Consider the following 25150-nt stretch of genomic DNA (forward strand, 5'->3'; position numbering starts at 1 on the left):
GCTAGAATTCCGTGCATCTCATTGTTCATGTTGTCATATTTTCTGAATGTTGTGGGAGGTATTTGGTAGGAATTGACACCTGTTTCCCTTTCCAGTTCCTCAGTCCACAGTGTGACAGAGGGTTCCAGAGTGTGCGCAGTGGAGCCGCTTTCTGTTTGGACGAGACGAGTAACGGTGTGCCGCTAGTCGCTTGTGTGTCGCATTTCCATGCTGTCGTTGTCGCTGTTGTCTCGTCGTGTGTGACGTGTGCGGTTACCTCGTGTGTGCGTGGGTGTGTGTTTGTCCTGTTTGTCTCCCTGCAACTCTGATGTGGTTGAAGTACTGCCAAGTGGACAGATTTCACGTGCTGTGTGCTGCTTATTAGAATGCAGGACTAGATTGCAGGTATGGTGACGGTTGCCGGTATTACGTAGTTCATTTGTGTAGTGGAGTGTATTTCCCACAGTACAGTATTTCTAGCAGAGACATTCTGCAGAAACCGAGGGAGTAGTTGTGTAATGAGGTATCTAGCGTGTCATTGCCCGCCCTTACATTTCAAAATAGAAACTCTCAGTACTTTAGAAACACTTTAATGTTCAAGAGAAAGTAGAGCATACTGTATTGTTTTTATCCTGAAACCCACGCTAATCATCATACCAGTGAACGTATGTGTGAATATGAAGTTCAATGAAAAAATTTCCCCTCGATCACAGTTTCATCACCCCCTTCAAATGCTCGAACTCCAGGCTCTCCACCCACCTGCTTACCTGCCTCTAGACGAATCCGTTACCAGCTCATCAAGTTCCCTCACCTCCAACTCTGATCTGCATTTTCTTGAAACTAGGCTCCAACAATCCTATTATTTGTCCCCTACCTCCAAACATTGCACTCAGATGTTATACTTACGTATCACCTAAATCGCACAGTTACCCTCACACTACATATCCTGTCTCAAAACAAATTCGACACATTCTCATTTCCAGACCATTAAATCCACCGTGTCTTTCCTCCAACTTGTTCCTTCCTTGCACCTACCCAAGATTCCTCCGTCTTACCATAAGTCTTATATCATTACACTGAAGCTCTCGATCAGATGGTACTGTAATGACCTGGCCTATTCTGGGTTGCTACACATCAGGGTGAGTGCACACCGTGGCACACAGTGAAATAGTGGTAGCATCGACAGATATGTATTCGAACAGCCTTAAGCCGCATGCTGGCCATCTTCGGGGTGACACTGTGCACACAAATGCAGCCAATGACAAAATGTGCTAGCGCCCCGATCACACCCGGTAATATCTGTCGTCCTAGGACACAGCGGCCACTGCTTCAGCATCTGTGGGCTGTCAGCTGCAAAGATGAGTGTAAGCATCCCACGTTCACGCTTATTTATACCCTCATAGCTACACTTCTGACATTGTTCTGCTGGAGGGAGGCTAGGAAGTTTGCTTCGTTGTACTTGTCCTGTCAGCTTTTCCTAGCTCACTCTGCTCTGAGCACAGTTTGGTAGGTCTGGTTAAATTTGGAATGAGATTTTCACTCTGCAGCGGAATGTGCACTGTTATGAAACTTTCTTGGCAGATTAAAACTACATGCCAGACCGAGACTCAAACTCGGGCCCTTTGCCTTTCGTGGGCATGTCCTCTACCAACTCAGCTACTTGAGCATGACGGACGCCCTGTCCTCACAGCTTCACTTCTGCCAGTACCTCGTCTCCTACCTTCCAAACTTCATAGATACTCTCCTGCAAACCTTGCAGAACTAGCACTCCTGGAAGAAAAGATATTGCAGAGACATGGCTTAGCCACAGCCTGGGGGATGTTTCCAGAATGAGAATTTCACTCTGCAGTGGAGTGTGCGCTGATATGAAACTTCCTGGCAGATTAAAACTGTGTGCCCGACCGAGACTCGAACTCGGGACCTTTGCCTTTTGCGGGCAAGTGCTCTACCATCTGAGCTACCGAAGCACGACTCACGCCCGGTACTCACAGCTTTACTTCTGCCAGTACCTCGTCTCCTACCTTCCAATCTTTACAGAAGCTCTCCTGCGAACCTTGCAGAACTAGCACTCCTGAACGAAAGGATATTGCAGAGACATGGCTTAGCCACAGCCTGGGAGATGTTTCCAGAATGAGAATTTCACTCTGCAGCAGAGTGTGCGCTGATACGAAACTTCCTGGCAGATTAAAACTATGTGCTGGACCGAGACTCAAACTCAGGACCTTTGCCTTTTTCGGGCAAGTCTGGAAGGTAGGAGACCAGGTACTGGTGGAAGTAAAATTGTGAGGACGGGTCGTGAGTCGTGCACGGGTAGCTCAGTCGGTAGAGCACTTGCCCGCAAAAGGAATAACTCCCGATTTCCAGCCTCGGTCCGGCACACAGTTTTAATCTGCTTGGAAGTTTCATATCAGTGCACACTCCGCTGCAGAGTGAAAATCTCATTCTTGAAACATCCCCCAGGCTGTGGCTAAGCCGTGTCTCCGTAATATCCTTTCTTCCAGGAGTGCTAGTTCTGCAAGGTAAGCAGGAGAGCTTCTGTGAAGTTTGGAAGGTAGGAGACGAGGTACTGGCAGAAGTGAAGCTGTGAGGACGGGGCGTGAGTCGTGCTCGGGTAGCTCAGATGGTAGAGCACTTGCCCACGAAAGGCAAAGATTCCGAGTTCGAGTCTCGGTCCGGCACACAGCTTTAATCTGCCAGGAAATGGTTAAATTTGCAACGTACGAGTTTCTCGGTAGGGCACAAGCGCCTAAGTTACAAAACATTACCTCGCTCTGCTCTCTGCAACTTTGAGCATCAGCTGGGAGTGTGTCGACCGTCATAACGAGCACAGTCCCTAGCCGTATCGTACTGTGTAAAAAGTTGATATAAGATCTCAAGAAACACAAACAGAGCGGCCAGGACTAACGTAGAAAGTACTGGCAGCCCCACAAAACAGACAGTGTCAGCTGTTCTTCGCACTCGGCCGTCGACCTGTGTCGCGACTCCCGCCTGCCTCAAATGTTTCGCCGTAATTTCGACAGTACCATCTGGTGGCTTACTCTATTAGCACATCGGCCAGCTGGTCTCTACTGCATGGCTGTGCATAGTAATCAAACTTTAAAAAATTCACAATTTGCGGGCTGAACTTTTTCGTGGCACAGCAATACCTTCTGTCCTCACAGAACCATCCCGTCCTATCTCAGTTTTTCTCATTTTGAAGCTAGGCAGCTTTGGCATTATAATTCTGCCATCATCAGTATAGTCTGCTCAGTAGTTTCTAAGGACTTACAAACATACATAAACGACATTGCAGAAGAGGTATTACATCATATGTCCATTACTGTGCATTGAGTAAAAGCACCTGTATTGTACACAAGCATGATTTTTGACATTAATGATATATTAATATAAAAATACAAGTGGTGATTTGTTTAAGAATAAAAGTTCACATTATAACAATAAGTGAATGTATTGAAAGGAAAATTTAAGTCTGATAAGAAGGTGAAATTTCTGAACCACTTGTAATTGGGAGTCCGACACTGGGATGGACTCCCGCCTTGTTTTGTAAAAAATCATTAGAGAATGGGAAAATGCATTACATAAAACTGGAATAAATGCACAAATAAAACTAGGAACGAAACACAAAAGTCTGATCACAATCAGATGCCTGAACTTTGTGGACAAGCTTGGCAGTGTTTGACAAGGAAATAGATTCAGCTATCACCCAAAGTCACTCCTCAGATGGGTTAAAAGAAAGCAGGCCTACAAATCTCAACATCCAAAATAGACTACGTCACAAATATCACATGTGTTCCTGCTTCATTGAAAACATACCAGGTGTACCGGTGTGAAATGAGCATTAAGATACAAATGTGTCGATAGTGAACATTTGTTGTGAACGAGCCTTAATTTGTGTTTAGTTTGGTTGGTATGACATGTGTCAAAGATATTTAGTATACATCAAGTCATGGAACAAACAACATCATATGTTTTCATCGTGTTAACAATGTCGAGTTTTGTACCAGAAAGTGATGATTTGCGGAAAGCATTAATTTTTTGTTTTCATTTGAAAAAAAGTGCTGTAGAGTCGCATCGAATGCTTGTCGAGGCATATGGTGATCGTGCTGTATCAGAACCAAGATGCGAAAGATGGTTTCAACGGTTCAGAAATAATGATTTTGATGTAAGAAGTGAAGAACGTGGAAGGCGACCAAAAAAGTTCGAAGACGCTGAATTGCAAGCAATATTGAATGAAGATGATACTTTGAGTCAGAAGCAAATGGCAGCAATGCTTAATGTTCCACAACAAACAATTTCTGACTGTTTGAAAACTATGGGAAAGATCCAAAAGTGTGGAAAACGGGTGCCACATGAATTGAATGAAAGACAGATGGAAAACCGAAAAACCATTTGTCAAATTTTGCTTCAAAGACATGAAAGAAAATCAATTTTGCATCGAATTGTTACTGGCGATGAAAAATGGATTTATTTTAAGAATCCTAAATGGGGAAAAATCATCGGTTAATCCGGGACAACCATCAACATTGACTGCAAAACCAGATCGATTCGGCAAGAAGACAATGCTCTCTGTTTGGTGGGATCAGAAAGGTGTGGTGTATCATGAGCTTCTAAAACCCGGTGAAACTGTAAATACTAATCGCTACAGACAACAAATAATCAATTGGAACTATGCATTGATCGAAAAAAGACCAGAATGGGCCAGAAGACACGGCAAAGTAATTTTTTTGCACGACAATGCACCTGCACACAAAGCAAAACTGGTTCAGGATACAATCAAAACACTCAGCTGGGAGCTGCTACCCCACCTGCCGTATTCACCAGACTCGGCCCCTTCCAACTACCATTTGTTTTCATCAATGGGACACGCACTGGCTGAGGAACACTTCGATTTCTATGAAGAAGTCACAAATTGGGTGTCTGATTGGTTTGCTTCAGAAGGTGAACATTTCTATTGGCATGGTGTCCAAAAATAGCCAGAAAGGTGGTCAAAATGTATAGAAAGCAATGGTCAGTACTTTGAATAAAATGTTTTTACTTTTCAATTCAAAATTAGTGTTTCATTTTCACAAATAGATGCTCATTTCATACCAGTACACCTGGTATTTTGGAAAAATTAACAAAGCTCCAATATTTAGATACCTGAGAGAAGTCATTCAAACCAATGGACTGAACAAAGGAGCAAACAACTCTCAGAAAATGAGAAGGCATATCAGCTCCCCAAGGAATCTACCATAAAAAATAAATCTTCATTACTGCGAGAATTAGGCACTGTGAAACAGCTGTAAAACCAGCCGAATGCACTGCCACACTTAAAGGAAGAGATATTGGAGTGGAGGGTGAGAATTCTTTGGAAAACTCTGGAACCCAACAGAAATGAAAACGGCAACTACAAGCTGTGAAGTAACAGAGAATTCTACAAAAAAGGTTCCAAAAGTCTCAGACATAATCAACAGAAGGTGGGCCAGTTTCTTTGGACATGTGAAAACAATGGAGCCCAATAGATTAATGAAAAGAATCTTCCAATATTTCAATAACAAAAAATCAGTGAATCAGAGATAAAAATACTCAGGAGAGATGAACACAGCTGATGAAGACATTCAAAACAGAGAAATTCAGAAACAAAATAAAAAACTTCAACAGTTTTCAAGAAAAAAAGGAACAGAAACAACAGCAGAGTGAGAGAATGAAAAAGTAGTGAGAAGATATAAAGGAGAACCTAATTTTAAAAAATATCTTCTTTATGTGCTCCATTGTTGGCCATATTTGATCCAAGAAGAAGAAGGATAAACTGTGTGTATTTCGAGTGACTGTATTATTTTTGAAAGTCTCATTGTTGGTAGACGACACTTCATTTGCGCATTTTGGGTGCATGTACTTTAGGGCACTCACTGTAAATTTAATGACTGATATACCCTGTATAGCCGATAGTTCAGCATTAAACATTCTCTGTCCAATAACCTTAAAGGAAAGAAATTTTGAGAAACCACCAAAGGGCAGCCCCAAGAAATACCACGTTGTAATACATCGAGGGTTGCTTCTTGATCGAAATTCTGTTACTCACAATTAGTCGAGAACTGTACCGTGCAATGTTTCTGTTACATTTTGTGTACAACTGGTGGTGGGCCAGCAGGAAAACCATATGAGAATGATAACTGGCAATTACAACTTTAGCTGAACCCTTAATAAGGACAGAAGGTGTTGTGTTTTGTTCTACGTGGCATGTGAATGTGGCATATTCCTTTCACAAGGGCAGATGTATGTCTGGTCAGTAGCCATAATAGTGTAATTCATACATTTCCCCAGCCTTAGAAATTTATCTGGGGCTCTCCCCTCCCAAATGGAGATCAAAATATTCAGATATTCTCTACCCAAAATGGAGTTTCATCATAGCAGCATGTTACACTGACAGAGAATAACAGGTGTCAATTGTCCAATGTCTTCACCATCTGCCTGTCAGTCATTCATAATATACTTTCTTTTTGACATGTAAACCACCACTGGGGAAAAAAATAAGGTTCTTAAATAAAGGGCGTTTTCGGAGGATAACGTATCCGACCTAAAACGTATTTGGAGCATCAAGAAAACAATGGAAATGGTAGTAGTTTTGCGAAGGCAGACCTCCAGTAGCCGCTTTTAATGAGTGGACATAAGTACATTTTTCTGACTCTTTTGGATCTTATTATCAGTCCAGATACTAAATGAGAGTGTCTGCAAACAGAATGCAAAAATGACAAGGCTTGGCAGTTCTGGTATTTCACAACCTCAGAGTAAGGCTGTGTCATCACGGCTGGCCACCAGCATGCCTCACCGTACAATTGAAATGCCAGCTGTTTTGTATGCATCTGCCAATTTGGCTGCTAAGCCTTTATACGTGATGACACCTGCTGGAGTTTGCCTGCATGCTCCATAAGATTAACATTAACAACTCCTGGCTCTGGCCACAAATTGCTGCAACTTTCCCGGTCTGTCGATCTAACCGCCACTGCTCAAAGTCTAGTGATGTGCTCTTCGGGACGATTTTTGAAAATCCCGTGCCAGTATTCCCGTAATGTCGAATCCCCCGCTTGGTGCTGCTCCTGACTGCAGTTTTGACCTTTCCTGCTGAGCTAACAAGAGGATAACTGAACTCGACATACAGGGAAGTAGCCACCACATAACAGGTAAGTGTTTTGTGTGCCGTGCTGAAAGGCTACGGGACTCGCACGACCGGTGTCAGTTGCACCCATCGAAACGTGTTAGTCTTGTAACCCCCAAGTTCTGACTGTTAAAACCGTACGCTCTCAAAAGTGTACACAACACCACAATCTGAGGCAAAAGCAGGTCAAACTGTTCAGTCGAGACACTCATTGATTTGTAAATTTCATTTTAAAACCCATCATAATTTCTCTAGATTCTGTAGAAAAAGGTTACATTGGACATTCTGATGAAGTATCAAATTACACTACTGGCCATTAAATTTGCTACACCAAGAAGAAATGCAGATGATAAATGGGTGTTCATTGGACCAATATATTATACTAGAACTGACATGTGATTACATTTTCACGCAAATTGGGTGCATAGATCCTGAGAAATCAGTACCCAGAACAACCACCTCTGGCCGTAATATCGGCCTCGATACACCTGGGCTTTGAGTCAAACAGAGCTGGGATGGCATGTACAGGTACAACTGCCCATGCAGCTTCAACACGATACCACAGTTCATCAAGAGTAGTGACTGGCGTATTGTGACGAGCCAGTTGCTCGGCCACCATTGACCAGACGTTTCCAATTGGTGAGAGATCTGGAGAATGTGCTGGCCAGGGCAGCAGTTGAACATTTTCTGTATCCAGAAAGGCCCGAACAGGAGCTGCAACATGCAGTCGTGCGAACAAGAGGTGACTGAGACGCGTAACCAATGGCACCCCATACCATCACGCCGGGTGATATGCCAGTATGCCGACGATGAATACACGCTTCCAATGTGCGTTCACCGCGATGTCGCCAAACACTGATGCGACCATCGCGATGCTGTAAACAGTATCTGGATTCATCCGGAAAAAATGACGTTTTGCCATTCATGCACCAAGGTTCGTCGTCGAGTAGACCATCGCAGACGCTCCTGTCTGTGATGCAACATCAAGGGTAACCGCAGCCACGGTCTCTGAACTGATAGTCAATGCCGCTGCAAATGTTGTCAAACTGTTCGTGGTGCAGATGGTTGTCGTCTTGTAAACGTCCCTATCTATCGACTCAGGAATCAACATGTGGCTGCACGATCCATTACACCCTTGTGCACAAGATGCCTGTCATCTCGACTGCTTGTGATACGAGGCCATTGGGATCCAGCAGGGCGTTCCGTATTAGCCTCCTGAACTCACCGATTCCATATTTTGCTAACATTCATTGGATCTCGACTAACGCGAGCAGCAATGTCTCGATACGATAAACTGCAATCGCGATAGGCTCCAATCCGACCTTTATCAAAGTCGTAAACGTGATGGTACGCATTTCTCCTCCTTACACGAGGCATCACAACAACGTTTCACCAGGCAACGCTGGTCAATTGCTGTTTGTGTATGAGAAATCGGTTGGAAACTTTCCCCATGTCAGCACGTTGTAGGTGTCGCCACTGGTGCCAACCTTGTGTGAATGCTCTGAGAAGCTAATCATTTGCATATCACAGCGTCTTCTTCCTGGCGGTTAAATTTCGCGTCTGTAGCACCTCATCTTCGTGGAGTAGCAATTTTGATGGCCAGTAGTGTATGTGTTTGTTATTCCAGTACCTACCTTGCCCCAAGAAGAAGCACTGTTGGGTTCAACTATGGCCGAATAGAGTCCTCCCACACCGTACACAGAAGATCTCCTGTAGGGTTCCCGACAGTTGGGTGTCTGGCCATTAAGGCTTCCCTAGACACTCCACAAAACTTTTTGATCGGGCACTATAATGAAGCCTCTATTCAGTGCCTCTGTGTTATCAGAACTCCACCTTCTGACAGTGGGAAACATGGAGAGACCGAGCACAGGAGTCCCACCCCGTACGTAGAGGCTTTGCTGTAGGATTGTCAGCCACCGGGCAGTCCCGTAGCCTTCTCTCGAGCACCGCACGCGCTTCTCACCTCGTAAGCTAGTACTCTGCCACGTGTTTTGCCCACGAGTGTACCCTTGTAGCTGGACGTCAGCCCGACCCTCTACCTGGAGAGCGTGCTCAACCTGACCAAATTCGGCACCAACTACTCCTTCAGCCGGCTGCGGCAGCCCGTCAACAAGACCGAGTGGATCACCCACGGCCGGCCCGCCATTGTCAACGCCTTCTACAGCTCCATCGAGAACTCCATACGTGAGTACTCTGCGCCGCAACTGTCGGCAGAACCCGAGGAACGGTGTCTGCGGCATACGAGTGTTGAGAGATCCGGAGGGTAACTTTTTGTGCGTCAGAGTATTCACAATTCTGAGATTCATTTGCTGTTATTACTGCTGAGGAACTGTTTGGCATTATATCAAAGCTGCTTTTTTTTTTTACATATATTTCATTTTGTACTGAAGTGGTGATCAGGAAGGGGGAGGGGTTGTTTTTTTTTCCCAGCCAAATCCCAGCAACCAAGGTGTGTGTGTGAGTGTGTGTATGTGTGTGTGTGTGTGTGTGTGTGTGTGTGTGTGTGTGTGAGGGGGGCGGAAGGGAGGGGGTGTGCGTGTGTGCTTTACTGCCAGGAGACAAGAGATACCCATAGCTCCTTTAGAGGTGGGTTGCATTTAAAAATAATTAAAAACTAAATGTACCACTATAACTCACTCAGTTTTGGGTTGATTTGTGCCAGTCTCAGTGACACTTAACCACTACGAATCAGAGTGGCAGTACGATGGGGGTGACTTGTTAAACACGAATCTGGAATGCCCGGGGTAATTCCATCCAAAATTGGCACACACACGGCTTGTTATCTGAAATGTAAAATACTACTGGGATAAGATTATCTAAGCACCTTTGGGTGGTAATGGGAAGGGGTTCTCACGAAAACCTAATCGAAAATGACTGATGCTCGTATCAAACCTAGCTTTTGGAATTGTTTGAACGTTGAGGGAACATTTTTAGAAACTGTCAAACACTGAGGAGCAGGTACACGAGGAAACAACAAATAATGGAGAAATTGATAGAAGTTGGGAAGCAGAATTAGGAGAATTTACGCGGGAAGAAATGGAAATAGCTGTGAAGAAGATGAACGGGGGGAAAGCACCAGGACCTGATGAAGTATCAGTGGGCGTGATAAGAGCAGCAGGTCCAGTGGGAATGCAGTGGCTGTATGGAGTACTATCGAAACTGTGGAGAAACAGTACAGTACCTGATGATTGGAGAAGAGGAGACATTGTTCCCATCTTCAAAAAAGGCAATAAAAGATTTTGTACAAACTACAAAGAAATAACCCTTATGAGTCATACAGTCAAGATTTTTGAAAGAATTTTACTAAATTGAATAAGTGAAAAGATACAGAAGGAGATGAGTGAAGAACAGTATGGGTTTAGGAAAGGAAGAAGCACGATCGACCTGATATTTTTTGTCCGTCAACTGATGGAAAAAAGTTGGGAGTATAACAAAAGGGCCATATGGTTTTTATAGGCATAGAAAAGGCATATGACTCAGTTAACAGGGAAAGACTCTGGGAAGAAACGAAGAAGATAGATATAGAAGATGGATACATTAATGTAATAAAGAGAATGTACGGAGGACACAATTGTAGAATTAGAACACCATGGAGAGCTCTGAATACTTCAAAATAAGACAAGGGCTTAAACTTTTTAATGTTGTGATGGAGGGAATGAATAGGGCACTTAAAGATATAGTAAAAGAAAAAGACAAAAAGATGATTTTTGCAGATGATATGGTAATATGGGGCGATAAAGAGGTACATGTACAGTTACAGCTTAATGTGTGGAAGGAAATAATGAAAAGGTATGGATTAAAAATAAATAAAGATAAGAGATAAGTAATGGTATTTGGAAGAGACCACTTATTTAGCGAGTGAAATATCTAGTGATGGAAGAATCACAAACGAAATTAATAGGAGGTTACAGAAGGGAGGCAATTTCTACCAAACATTAAAACACCTGATTTGGAATAAGGAAGTTTCAGAAAAAGCAAAACTCCTTATGTATAAGAGTTATTACTTCCCTGTTGTTACCTATGGAGGAGAAACATGGACAATGACAGAAAGGGTCTGGAGCAGACTGCTAGCAGGGGAAATGAAATTTCTCAGAGCAGTTAAGGGGAAAACAAGAATGGACAGAGTAAGGAATGTAGATGTTAGAAAGGACCTTAAACAAGAAAGTATGAGAGAAGAAAACGAAAAAAAGAGATTAAGATAGTATGGACATGTTAAGAGGATGTGTGGGCAGAGACTTCTCAAAATTATGGAAGAACTAAAGATGGATGGAAAAAGACCTAGAGGGCGCCCAAGAACACAGTGGAAAACAGGAGTGAGAAAATCTGTTGAAAGGAGAGGTGTGGCCTGGCAGCAAGTGGAGGAAGAAAAGTGGTGGGAGGCCCGAGCCAAATGGAGAGGACTCGTCAGCACCCAGACCCGGCAGTAGCTGGAGCGGGATCTGGATATAGAATAGACTGTCAGAAGGGGGGAAAGGGAGTGAAATGTAAAAATAATCTAAGATAATGAACAATTTTCAGAGTCACTAGATTTTGTTGGAGGGAGATCCAATGACATTTCTTCCTTACAGTCAGACTTAATTCTTCCTTGTTTTTAAAATAGTACTGGAGTAAGTAGCAATCTTTAAAATTCATCTGCCTTCTTGCTGTCCCAAAGTTGTATATTGACTTCTCTATCTTCTCCTTCAGCTTGTGCACAGCCTCTTGAATCACCCTGGATACAGAACGGTCAGAAACAGTTGGAACAGCTTGTAAGGGTGTTGCGAAGTAGCTTGTGCTCGGAAATAATTGTTAAGAAATAAATTCGATATGTTTAATTGATACTGAAGTTAGCATATCAAGCTGTTGCAGGCACAGTTTCAATTGACCCACCAGATACAATTCATGTGAGTTGTTCTCCTAGCGTAGATGACAGCATACGAGACAGCTCAGCCTTTGGCTTGGGTTTGGTCTTACTACTGTCCCGTGTCCAGTTTTTGTGTCTCTCTCTTCTTCGGTTTTAGGAAACCAAACCAAGAACACGTGTGGTGACACCATCTCTGGTGGGTCGCTTGAATTTCATGTGCGACAACCAGATTGACTAACTTCAGCACTAATTAACTTGGACACAGTGCAATGTATATGGTGTTTATAAATGAATATCAGGGTTTTAAAGCTTTATGAATTTTATTATATTAAATTTACAGTTATAAATGATATGTTAATTGAAAGAACAACTCAAACAGTTTTACCAAGAACCGCACAAATGTTGAATTTGAGCACTGGCGTAGCAAAGTACGCGATTGGTTGAACTTAACTGTACATGAGCCCTGGATAGGCCACAAGGGAGCCAACGACAGGGCTTGCTTTGCGTGGCCTCCACGTTCACCTGACATAACGCCATGCTATTTTTCCTTTGGGGCTTCATCGAGGATCGTGTGTACGTGCCTCCGCTACCGGCAGACCTCCCTGAATTAAGAAACCGGACTGAAGGATCTGTTGCTACAATCACTGACGACACACTTATCATTTGGGATGAACTCGACTATAGACTTGATGTGTGCTGTGTTACAAATGGTGCTCACATTGAACATTTATAAGGTTCTTGGTAAAACTGTTTAAGTTGCTCTTTCATTTGACATATCATTTATAACTAAGTTTAATATAATAAAAATTATAAAGCATTAAAACCCCAATATTCATTTATAAACACCCTGTATTAAATATTTTTTGTAGCAATTATTCCTCAGTACGACCTACTCTATAATAGCCTTACAAGCTTTCCAGACAATTTCTCACCACCCTCTACAATTCTGTTGACAAGTTGGCAATAAAACAGGTGACATAATGAAAACGTCTCAGGTTGTCAGAGTGAAGTGCTTTTCTGTCAGTTACGTGTAAATAAATAGACTGACAGTAATAGTTTTAGGTTGTACAAGTGCACGAAGCATAAAGTCTGAACAGAGATGAGCCATTTTAACAGGAACGTGCTAAAAACACTCAAAAAGTGCCATGTAAATGTGTATTTGGTCCTATGCTCAGACTAAGAAAAAACTTCGCCAAGACTTGAAATGTGAAAAATAACTCTTAAGTACAATTACACACCAAAATCAAATCACGACCTATACTGTAGCATATAATAATAATAATAATAACAATAACAATCAGAAAGCTTTGCAAAGATACTTTTTGAATGCATAGACAAACTACTTACTATTGGTAAAAATGTACATTCATAAATAGAATACCGATGTCACATGAACTTTGAGAAATAGCCTTCATATAAAGCATGCAGTCAAACCTTCACATATGTAATTCTAGTGTGAACGTGAAATTCGATACATATATTGCTTAATGGCATAACTATGTGCAGAAAAATTTCAAATTTTTTATTCTGTTGAGATATTTAGGAGTTTGACAAAGCACTGAAGATCAACCTCTGGGAGGTCTAATACTATTCAATAGAAAAAAATCTCTCTCATGTTATTGCTGGTGACTCTGTGTTTACATATAATAATCTGGAAACATTGTATCTGGTCAAGGTGAAAGAAGCAGCATTTGGTAAACTAAATTTTGAGAATTATTTTCCATGTTTTTATTTTGTTTATTTCCAAAGAGCTTACATTTGTTGACTGCATTATGTTGCTTGCCTGAATTAGTCTATTAGTAGACTTAGATGCATGTATGTTCTGTTTGTTGAGCTTTTCGTGCATGCAGAGTAGTTGCTTTACATTAGAATTGCAAAATGTGATTGCTTATTGAAGTATGACTGGGTACAATATTGGTTAAGTAATATTATAGGACAGTAACTGAACATGCTTTTGGGTCACAATATAAGTAAATATTTAAAAACATTGTACTTCACATTTAGTTTAATATTTACATCAAAAAACATAATTTCAGTTTTGTGTTTAATTAACCAGTGACTCTTAAATTTATTCTTTATTATTTCTTATTGATTAATGCTGCAAATGATACGTGACAGAAATGATCAGTTCAACTTTTGAATTTGTTAAATCTGGTAGTATCCATTCATTTACTGCAAAATTTCTCTCAAGATTAGTCTCTAGACTATATGGAACAGTCCAGTTGAGATCTAGTGCGAGAAGCAATATTTTCATCATACAATGTTTTATGTTGTTGTTGTGGTCTTCAGTCCTGAGACTGGTTTGATGCAGCTCTCCATGCTACTCTATCCTGTGCAAGCTTTTTCATCTCCCAGTACCTACTGCAACCTACATCCTTCTGAATCTGCTTAGTGTATTCATCTCTTGGTCTCCCTCTACGATTTTTACCCTCCACGCTGCCCTCCAATACTAAATTGGTGATCCCTTGATGCCTCAGAGCATGTCCTACCAACCGATCCCTTCGTCTGGTCAACTTGTGCCACAAACTTCTCTTCTCCCCAATCCTATTCAATACTTCCTCATTAGTTACGTGATCTACCCATCTAATCTTCAGCATTCTTCTGTAGCACCACATTTCGAAAGCTTCTATTCTCTTCTTGTCCAAACTATTTATCGTCCATGTTTCACTTCCATACATGGCTACACTCCAGACGAATACTTTCAGAAATGACTTCCTGACACTTAAATCAATACTGGATGTTAACAAATTTCTCTTCTTCAGAAACGATTTCCTTGCCATTGCCAGCCTACATTTTATATCCTCTCTACTTCGACCATCATAAGTTATTTTGCTCCCCCAAATAGCAAAACTCCTTTACTACTTTAAGTGCCTCATTTCCTAATCTAATTCCCTCAGCATCACCCGACTTAATTAGACTACATTCCATTATCCTTGTTTTGCTTTTGTTGATGTTCATCTTATATCCTCCTTTCAAGACACTGTCCATTCCATTCAACTGCTCTTCCAAGTCCTTTGCTGTCTCTGACAGAATTACAATGTCATCGGCGAACCTCAAAGTTTTTATTTCTTCTCCATGAATTTTAATACCTACTCCGAATTGTTCTTTTGTTTCCTTTACTGCTTGCTCAATATACAGATTGAACAACATCGGGGAGAGGCTACAACCCTGTCTTACTCCCTTCCCAACCACTGCTTCCCTTTCATGTCCCTCGACTCTTATAACTGCCATCTGGTTTCTGTACAAATTGTAAATAGCCTTTCGCTCCCTGTATTTTACCCCTGCCACCTTTAGAATTTGAAAGAGAGTATTCCAGTCAACATTGTCAAAAGCTTTCTCCAAGTCTACAAATGCTAGAAACGTAGGTTTGCCTTTCCTTAATCTTTCTTCTAAGATAAGTCGTAAGGTCAGTATTGCCTCACGTGTTCCAGTGTTTCTACGGAATCCAAACTGATGTTCCCCGAGGTTGGCTTCTACTAGTTTTTCCATTCGTCTGTAAAGAATTCGTGTTAGTATTTTGCAGCTGTGACTTATTAAGCTGATAGTTCGGTAATTTTCACATCTGTCAACACCTCCTTTCTTTGGGATTGGAATTATTATATTCTTCTTGAAGTCTGAGGGTATTTCGCCTGTCTCATACATCATCCTCACCAGATGGTAGAGTTTTGTCAGGACTGGCTCTCCCACGGCCGTCAGTAGTTCCAATGGAATATTGTCTACTCCGGGGGCCTTGTTTCGACTCAGGTCTTTCAGTGCTCTGTCAAACTCTTCACGCAGTATCGTATCTCCCATTTCATCTTCATCTACATCCTCTTCCAGTTCCATAATATTGTCCTCAAGTACATCGCCCTTGTATAGACCCTCTATATACTCCTTCCACCTTTCTGCTTTCCCTTCTTTGCTTAGAACTGGGTTTCCATCTGAGCTCTTGATATTCATACAAGTCGTTCTCTTATCTCCAAAGGTCTCTTTAATTTTCCTGTAGGCGGTATCTATCTTACCCCTAGTGAGATAGGCCTCTACATCCTTACATTTGTCCTCTAGCCATCCCTCCTTAGCCATTTTGCACTTCCTGTCGATCTCATTTTTGAGACGTTTGTATTCCTTTTTGCCTGTTTCACTTACTGCATTTTTATATTTTCGCCTTTCATCAATTAAATTCAATATTTCTTCTGTTACCCAAGGATTTCTACTAGCCCTCGTCTTTTTACCTACTTGATCCTCTGCTGCCTTCACTACTTCATCCCTCAAAGCTACCCATTCTTCTTCTACTGTATTTATTTCCTCCATTCCTGTCAATTGCTCCCTTATGCTCTCCCTGAATCTCTGTACAACCTCTGGTTCTTTTAGTTTATCCAGGTCCCATCTCCTTAAATTCCCACCTTTTTGCAGTTTCTTCAGTTTTAATCTACAGGTCATAACCAATAGATTGTGGTCAGAGTCCACATCTGCCCCTGGAAATGTCTTACAATTTAAAACCTGGTTCCTAAATCTCTGTCTTACCATTATATAATCTATCTGATACCTTTTAGTATCTCCAGGGTTCTTCCATGTATACAACCTTCTTTCATCATTCTTAAACCAAGTGTTAGTTATGATTATGTTGTGCTCTGTGCAAAATTCTACCAGGCGGTTTCCTCTTTCATTTCTGTCCCCCAATCCATATTCACCTACTATGTTTCCTTCTCTCCCTTTTCCTACACTCGAATTCCAGTCACCCATGACTATTAAATTTTCGTCTCCCTTCACAATCTGAATAATTTCTTTTATTTCATCATACATTTCTTCAATTTCTTCGTCATCTGCAGAGCTAGTTGGCATATAAACTTGTACTACTGTAGTAAGTGTGGGCTTCGTATCTATCTTGGCCACAATAATGCGTTCACTATGCTGTTTGTAGTAGCTTACCCGCATTCCTATTTTCCTATTCATTATTAAACCTACTCCTGCATTACCCCTATTTGATTTTGTGTTTATAACCCTGTAGTCACCTGACCAGAAGTCTTGTTCCTCCTGCCACCGAACTTCACTAATTCCCACTATATCTAACTTCAACCTATCCATTTCCCTTTTTAAATTTTCTAACCTACCTGCCCGATTAAGGGATCTGACATTCCACGCTCCGATCCGTAGAACGCCAGTTTTCTTTCTCCTGATAACGACATCCTCTTGCAGTAATTTCTGAAAACCTTCTGAAAACCTATCCTCTTGAGTAGTCCCCGCCCGGAGATCCGAATGGGGGACTATTTTACCTCCGGAATATTTTACCCAAGAGGACGCCATCATCATGTAATCATACAGTAAAGCTGCATGCCCTCGGGAAAAATTACGGCTGTAGTTTCCCCTTGCTTTCAGCCGTTCGCAGTACCAGCACAGCAAGGCCGTTTTGGTTATTGTTACAAGGCCAGATCAGTCAATCATCCAGACTGTTGCCCTTGCAACTACTGAAAAGGCTGCTGCCCCTCTTCAGGAACCACACGTTTGTCTGGCCTCTCAACAGATACCCCTCCGTTGTGGTTGCACCTACGGTACGGCTATCTGTATCGCTGAGGCACGCAAGCCTCCCCACCAGCGGCAAGGTCCATGGTTCATGGGGGGGGGACAATGTTTTATATGAAACATAAATGAACCATAGAGAAATGATTGCTGAGATTATTGTGAACATTTGCTAAAGTGTACAGTGCAAAAAAATATAACTTCTATTAAGCTAGGAAGTTTGATACTGGGAGAATGGGGAATTTCTATTGATATTTATTTTTTTGGGAATGCAAGTAATGGGTAGCCTTAGTCAGTAGACAAACAAAAGGGAAAAAATCATGATTTGTGTGTAATAATAATAAGAAGAAGAATAGTAAGAATAAAATAAAATCATGCAAATATAGCATCTCTGGGAATCTCCTCATATGGAGAATGTCCAGTTTTCATAAGTGTGTCCCATAACAGGGACTGGATGTAGCCCGCTCTAATAATTACTGCTCAGCATGAGGATGACATTTATGATCAAGAATGCACAATTGAGCTTTTGATAGATTGACTCAAGATGAATTAAACAATTTCAGGCATTTAAACATTTTTTAAAATTATTGTACCCATTTACCAGCACTTTTCAGCTCTCATTCCAAACTACGACTATTCCTTTATCATAGTCAGCAAGCCACTTGACATCCATTGCACACTCCAGCAGACTTCTCCACACAATCCAGTCTGCAGCTATATGCACCCCTCCACTCCAGCATGTGTTGTGACATCACATGTCCATCTCCCTCTATCATCAGGTCATTCATTTTTCCTGTCTTCCCCCAGCTCTGTGTAGGGAGTTACTCGCTCACACGCACGTGCGCATACACACACACACACCCAACACACCCACACACACACACACACACACACACACACACACACACACACACACACATGTTTATTGGTCCAAGCTCAAAAATAGATGTAAAAAATCAATAATAATAATATTGAATGAACTCATCATCAGAAAGAAAATTATACAAATTAACAATTAAGCCAATGCACAGACACAAAAAATGTCACAACTAATAATTCTGGGAAGCAGAACAAATGGAGCCAAGATAAACTGTGTGGATTTTGCAGACTATTTTGCAATACTTTCATGAAATGTGACAGATGCAGTTACTCGTACCAATTTTCTGGATAAATAGTGAATAGAATTGGTCTCAAAATTTCAACAGAAAAAAACAAAGTTCATAAAACTCAAAAAATGCAGCAAAATACAAGAAAAACCAACAGCTAAAATATAGAGGATTAGTGAATTGAAATATCTTGGAAAATCTATGCAATAGAATGGACACAAAAATTGCAGTTACTGTTAGAGCTAGTAAAATGGAAAGAGCATATGGGCAGATGATTGCTACAACAAGAAATGCATATCTAGAAAAGCCAAACTAAAACAATATAGCACAGTGGTAAAACTGGATTGTTCATATACATGCGAGTGTTCAATCATGAACTATAAGCTGGGCAGGATAGAGGTACTTGAAAGCTGAATTATTACAAAAATAATGGGTGCAATACAAACTACAGATGGATGGAAAATGAGAAGTAACCAGGAGATCTATCAAATTATAGAGAAAAATGGCAAAGTGAAGATTAAGCTTCTTTGGACACCTCTATCAAATGAATCAGAACAATTATTCTTCTATGTCTGGAAAAATAAGTCAACAGTGGTGTTCCGAAAGGATAGGGTAAACACGCTTTGCGGTGACATGTTTGTTGCTGTTAGAAGCTGTTTATCTTGTCATGAAACTGAAGTAGATAGTTCCTGTGAGTTAGTATGGGCAGAGGTCATTGTTGGCAACTCGAATAAAATAATAATTGGATCCTTTTACTGACCTCCCAATTCAGATGATACAGTTGCTAAAAGGTTCAAAGAAAGCTCGAGTTTGATTTCAAACACGTACCCGACTCGTACAATTATAGTTTGTGGTGACTTTAATTTACCCTCGATATGTTGGTGAAAATACATGTTTAATTCCAGAAAAATACAAGAGAAGGAAAGTTGCTACCTGCCATATAGTGGAGATGCCGAGTCGCGATAGGCACAATAAAAAGATTCACACTATCATAGCTTTCGACCATTAAGGCCTTTGTCAGCAGTAGACACACATACACACACGCACACACACACAGACACTCACGCAAGTGCAACTTGCACACATCTGCAGTCTCAGACAGGTGTGCAAGTTGCGCTTGTTCAGTTTGCAAAGTGGATGCATATAGCTGGAGACTGGAACCTGGGGAAGAAGACTTTATCTCAATGTAGACAAGTGTAATGTGCTGCAAATACATAGAAAGAAAGATACCTTATCATTTAGTTACAATATAGCAGGTCAGCAACTGGAAGCAGTTAATTCCATAAATTATCTGGGAGTACGCATTAGGAGTGATTTAAAATGGACCGATCATATAAAGTCGATCGTCGGTAAAGCAGGTGCCAGACTGAGATTCATTGGAAGAATCCTAAGGAAATGCAATCCAAAAACAAAGGAAGTAGGTTACAGTACGCTTGTTCACCCACTGCTCGAATACTGCTCAGCAGTGTGGGATCCGTACCAGATAGGGTCGATAGAAGAGATAGAGAAGATCCAACAGAGAGCAGCACGCTTCGTTACAGGAGCATTTAGTAATCGCGAAAGCGTTACGGAGATGATAGATAAACTCCAGTGGATGACTCTGCAGGAGAGACGCTCAGTAGCTCGGTACGGGCTTTTGTTGAAGTTTCAAGAAAATACCTTCACTGAAGAGTCAAGCAGTATATTGCTCCCCGCTACGTATATCTCGCGAAGAGACCATGAGGATAAAATCAGAGAGATTGGAGCCCACACAGAGGCATTCCAACAATCTTTCTTTCCACGAACAATGCCAGACTGGAGTAGAAGGGAGACCGCCAGACACCATCAGGTGGCTTGTGGAATATCGATGTAGATGTAGATATCCAGTACAGATGTCAAATGATGATGATTACGATAATGACAAATCTGTCCATCATTGTGGTATCTGGAAAGTTCAGTGTCTTTCGATTAACCTCCCTTTAGTTCCAGTAATCTACATCTACATCTACATCTATACTCCGCGAGCCACCTTACGGTGTGTGGCGGAGGGTACTTATTGTACCACTATCTGATCCCCCCTTCCCTGTTCCATTCACGAATTGTGCGTGGGAAGAACGACTGCTTGTAAGTCTCCGTATTTGCTCTAATTTCTCGGATCTTTTCGTTGTGATCATTACGCGAGATATATGTGGGCGGTAGTAATATGTTGCCCATCTCTTCCCGGAATGTGCTCTCTCGTAATTTCAATAATAAACCTCTCCGTATTGCGTAACGCCTTTCTTGAAGTGTCCGCCACTGGAGCTTGTTCAGCATCTCCGTAACGCTCTCGCGCTGACTAAATGTCCCCATGACGAATCGCGCTGCTTTTCGCTGGATCATGTCTATCTCTTCTATTAATCCAACCTGGTAAGGGTCCCATACTGATGAGCAATACTCAAGAATCGGACGAACAAGCGTTTTGTAAGCTACTTCTTTCGTCGATGAGTCACATTTTCTTAGAATTCTTCCTATGAATCTCAACCTAGCGCCTGCTTTTCCCACTATTTGTTTTATGTGATCATTCCACTTCAGATCACTCCGGATAGTAACTCCTAAGTATTTTACGGTCGTTACCGCTTCCAATGATTTACCACCTATGGCATAATCGTACTGGAATGGATTTCTGCCCCTATGTATGTGCATTATATTACATTTATCTACGTTTAGGGAAAGCTGCCAGCTGTCGCACCATGCATTAATCCTCTGCAGGTCCTCCTGGAGTACGTACGAGTCTTCTGATGTTGCTACTTTCTTGTAGACAACCGTGTCATCTGCAAATAGCCTCACGGAGCTACCGATGTTGTCAACTAAGTCATTTATGTATATTGTAAACAATAAAGGTCCTATCACGCTTCCCTGCGGCACTCATCTGCTGGCTCAAAGTGTCTGTGATGCCTGATTCACTGGTTTGGGTGTCTTTATCTGAACTTTATTTACTAAGAATATCCCATTGTGTCACCTCATTGAATGTCAAATCATTATTCTTCTACCTTCTACTTTGGTTATTTTAATAAGAGACTTGGTCTCAGTAGTTACATCTCAGTGAATATGGCTACCAGTTACTGGCAGAGGAGGCTCGGCCCAGAACAGTGGTACATGTAGTGACGGAAGTGTGTACAAATCCCACAGAGTTCCCAGCGGGCATCCTCCAAGGTGCTTTCTTCAGCGCCGAGCGTCCCAAGTACATGAACTACGGCGCCATCGGCTTCGTCATCGGACACGAGATCACGCACGGCTTCGACGACCAGGTACGTATTTCTTACCTTACAAAAAAAACATTGACGAAACCGAACCTACATTTAGATCATTTACAGATTTAGACAAAGCTTTTGACAATGTTGGATTGGAACACACTGTTCGAAATTCTGAGGGAAGCAGGGGTAAAATCCAAGGAGCAAGGGGATATCTACAAATTGCACAGGGAGCTGATTGCAATTATTCATATCTAAGGACGTGATAGGAAAGCAGTGGCAGAGATGGGAGTGAGACAGCCAAAGAGAAATTTGGAAAGGGAAATAAAGTTCGGGGGGGGGGGGGGGAATGAAAATTACAAAATTTGCTTATTACATTGTAGTTCTATCAGAGGTGTCAAACTACTTGGAAGAGTAGTTGAATGGAATACACAGTATTTTGAAAAGAGATTAACATTAAAAATAACACAAGGATAATGGAATCTAGTTAAGATCCTTAGACGCCAGAAACGCATCTGGCCCAGACGGTATCCCCATAAGATTTTGTGTTGACTATGCTACAAATATACCTCCATTCTTACCTTCATCTATCAGAGATCGTTGGAACAGTGGAAAGTTCCACGGGACTGGAAGAAGGCCCAGGTCATAGCAATCTATTAAATGGGTAGAAAATCAGATGCACGTAATTACCGGCCAATTTCACTGACATCGATTTGTTATAGAATCGTGGAACATATTTTGCGTTCAGACATAATGATCTTTGTAGACTCTGAGAAGCTCATCTGCAGATACCAGCACGATTTTGGGAAACAGCGGTCATGCGAGACATACCTGGCCCTCTTTGTGCATGATATACAACAGGCTCTAGATACCGGCTCCCAGGTTGATGCCATATTCTTCGACTTTCTAAAGGCGTTCGACTCAGTTCCGCACTGTCGCTTGCTACAAAAAATGCGCTCTTATGGTCTATCCGATGACATATGCGGTTGGACAGAAAGTTTTCTAACAGACAGGGAGAAGTATGTCATCCTGAACGGGGTGACTTCAACAGAAACAAGAGTAACTTCAGGTGTGCCCCAGGGCAGCATAATAGGTCCTCTGCTTTTTACAATTTACATAAACGATCTGGTTGATGGTATTGACAGCGGCATTAGACTGTTTGTCGATGATGCTGTAGTCTATAGGAAAGTAGTATCACACGAAAGTTGTGAACAAAACAATGAGGATTTGCAGAAAATAAATGTGTGGTGTAATGACTGGCAGTTGTCTCTCAATATTAGTAAGTCTAACCTACTGCGTATAACAAGGCAAAAATCCCCATTAATGTACGAGTACAAAATAAATGATCAGTCTTTGGAAGCAGTAACATCAGTCAAGTATCTGGGTGTGACTATTCGAAATGATCTCAAATGGAATGATCAGATTACACAAGTAACGGGCAAGGCGAACTCTACATTGCGGTTTATTGGTAGAATCCTGAAGCGATGCAGTCCTTCAACAAAGGAAATTGCTTACAATACGTTAGTTCCTCCAGTCTTAGAGTACTGTTTGTCTATATGGGACCCTTACCAGTTGGGTCTGATTCAAGAGATTGAGAAGGTCCGAAGAAGAGCAACAAGATTCGTGACTGGTACATTTAGCCATTGAGAGGGTGTTACAAATCTCATAGAAAGTTTGAAGTGGGACACACTTGCAGATAGATGACATGCTATACGGAAGGGGCTGCTCACTAAATTCCGAAATCCAATCTTCACTGAGGATGTAGAGCATATATTATTATCACCAACTTTCAAATCATGCAATGATCATCATTCAAAGATAAGGGAAATAAGAGCTCGTACTGAGGTGTTCAGACAGTCATTTTTCCCTTGCGCGATCCGCGAGTGGAACAGAGGGGTGGGAAATATGACTTAGGCGCGAATTGTGCTCTCGGCCACACACCGCCTGGTGGCTAGTGGAGTATATATGTAGATTTAGATGTAGATGTAAGTTACATTAGGTGGTGATCATAGAATTAGATTAAAATGAGACATCAAAAGGAGCCAAATTATGTTGTTTGGGCAGCAACAAAAATGATTATGGCTGAAGTCGAGAGAAAATGAACTGTTGACTGGTAATAGGAAGAAAAGCATTCTTGGAAAAGAGAGATTTGTTAAAGTCAAATACAAACAGAAGTGCTGGGAAAGATTTTTCTGAAGGGATTTGTTAGAAGTGTAGTCTTATGGAAGTGAAATGTCAATGTCATATGCTGTTCAGTTACTTAGTTACATGTTCCAATTCTTTTCTTGGACTGATGTGAAACTAATCACACTTTACGTGATATGTGTATATGATTAGTGTTAACATTAATGAATACATAATAATTTTAGTCCAACTCATGCAACTACACTATTTTTAAAAGTTTCTTTTGTCCCCTATCAGTTTACTTGAAATTCATTGTTGGACTAGCAGCTGTCCAGGAGAAATGATTATAAGTTAGATTTAAAACATGTGTTGCTACCTGTCAGATATTTTATTTTGTTGGGCAAATGATCAAAACTGTTTGCTTCTGTGTACTGAACTTGTTTGAGCTACTGGGAGCTTGAATAATGGATTTAATAAAGATCATGTTTCCCTCTAGTGTTGGAGGTATGGACATCACTGTTCTGAAACTGTGATGGGGGAATATAAGCATTGTGACGGGGCAGTGAAAATGCCTAGCTCCTCAAAGAGGTGTCTATATGATTTCTGTGATTCTGTGCAGTCATTGTTTGCTTTCTAAGTGATGAGTTACCACAGAAAATTATTCCATGAGACATTATTGAGTGGAAAAACACATATTCAAGCAAAAAGAAAATGTGATCTTTGGAAATGAGGTGCTCTAGAAGAATGCTGAAGATTGAATGGGTAGATTGAGTAAGTACCTAATGAGAAGATACTGAAGATACTGAACTGAGTTGGCAGAAAAAGAAACTTTGACTAAAAGGAAGGATTGTTTGATAGGACACATCCCGAGGCATCAAGAAATCATCAGTTTTGTTTTGGGGTAAGTATTGTGGAGGGAGACCAAGAGATGAATACAGTAAGCAGGTTCAGAAGGATACAGGCTGCACTAGCTATGTGAAGATGATGAAGCTTGAAGCTTGCACAGGATAGAGTAGCATGGATATTTGTGTCAAACCAGTCTTCAGCCTGGATACAACAATATCAGTCATATAACGGTATACTTGTGAGTATTGCACTGGAAGTCACGATCAAAGCTTCGCTACAACTGAAATTCTAACAATGCAATAAAAATGAATGCATTTCCGTAACTGACAGGCTTTCACCGAGTATTGTCACACTAAGTCGTCACTAACTTATGTCACATGACCCCAGGCTTTATTTACAAAATGGCTGTCAT

General features: G+C 41.4%; 1 protein-coding gene across 4 annotated transcripts in view; it reads left to right on the plus strand.

Moving 5' to 3' along the window:
* Window positions 1-25150, plus strand: part of LOC126427381 (neprilysin-2) — a 617471-nt gene that overhangs the window by 570636 nt on the left and 21685 nt on the right. For 3 of the 4 annotated variants that reach the window (XM_050089733.1, XM_050089730.1, XM_050089732.1), the window contains one exon: window positions 21707-21825. In XM_050089733.1, coding sequence (XP_049945690.1) covers window positions 21707-21825 — 119 coding nt within the window. Of the gene's footprint in view, window positions 1-9129; window positions 9299-21706; window positions 21826-25150 lie in introns of all 4 variants that reach the window. The other variant, XM_050089731.1, reaches the window with a different exon arrangement.

The sequence above is a fragment of the Schistocerca serialis genome, chromosome 11 (assembly GCF_023864345.2).
Source record: "Schistocerca serialis cubense isolate TAMUIC-IGC-003099 chromosome 11, iqSchSeri2.2, whole genome shotgun sequence".
NCBI classification, from domain to species: Eukaryota; Metazoa; Arthropoda; class Insecta; order Orthoptera; family Acrididae; genus Schistocerca; species Schistocerca serialis.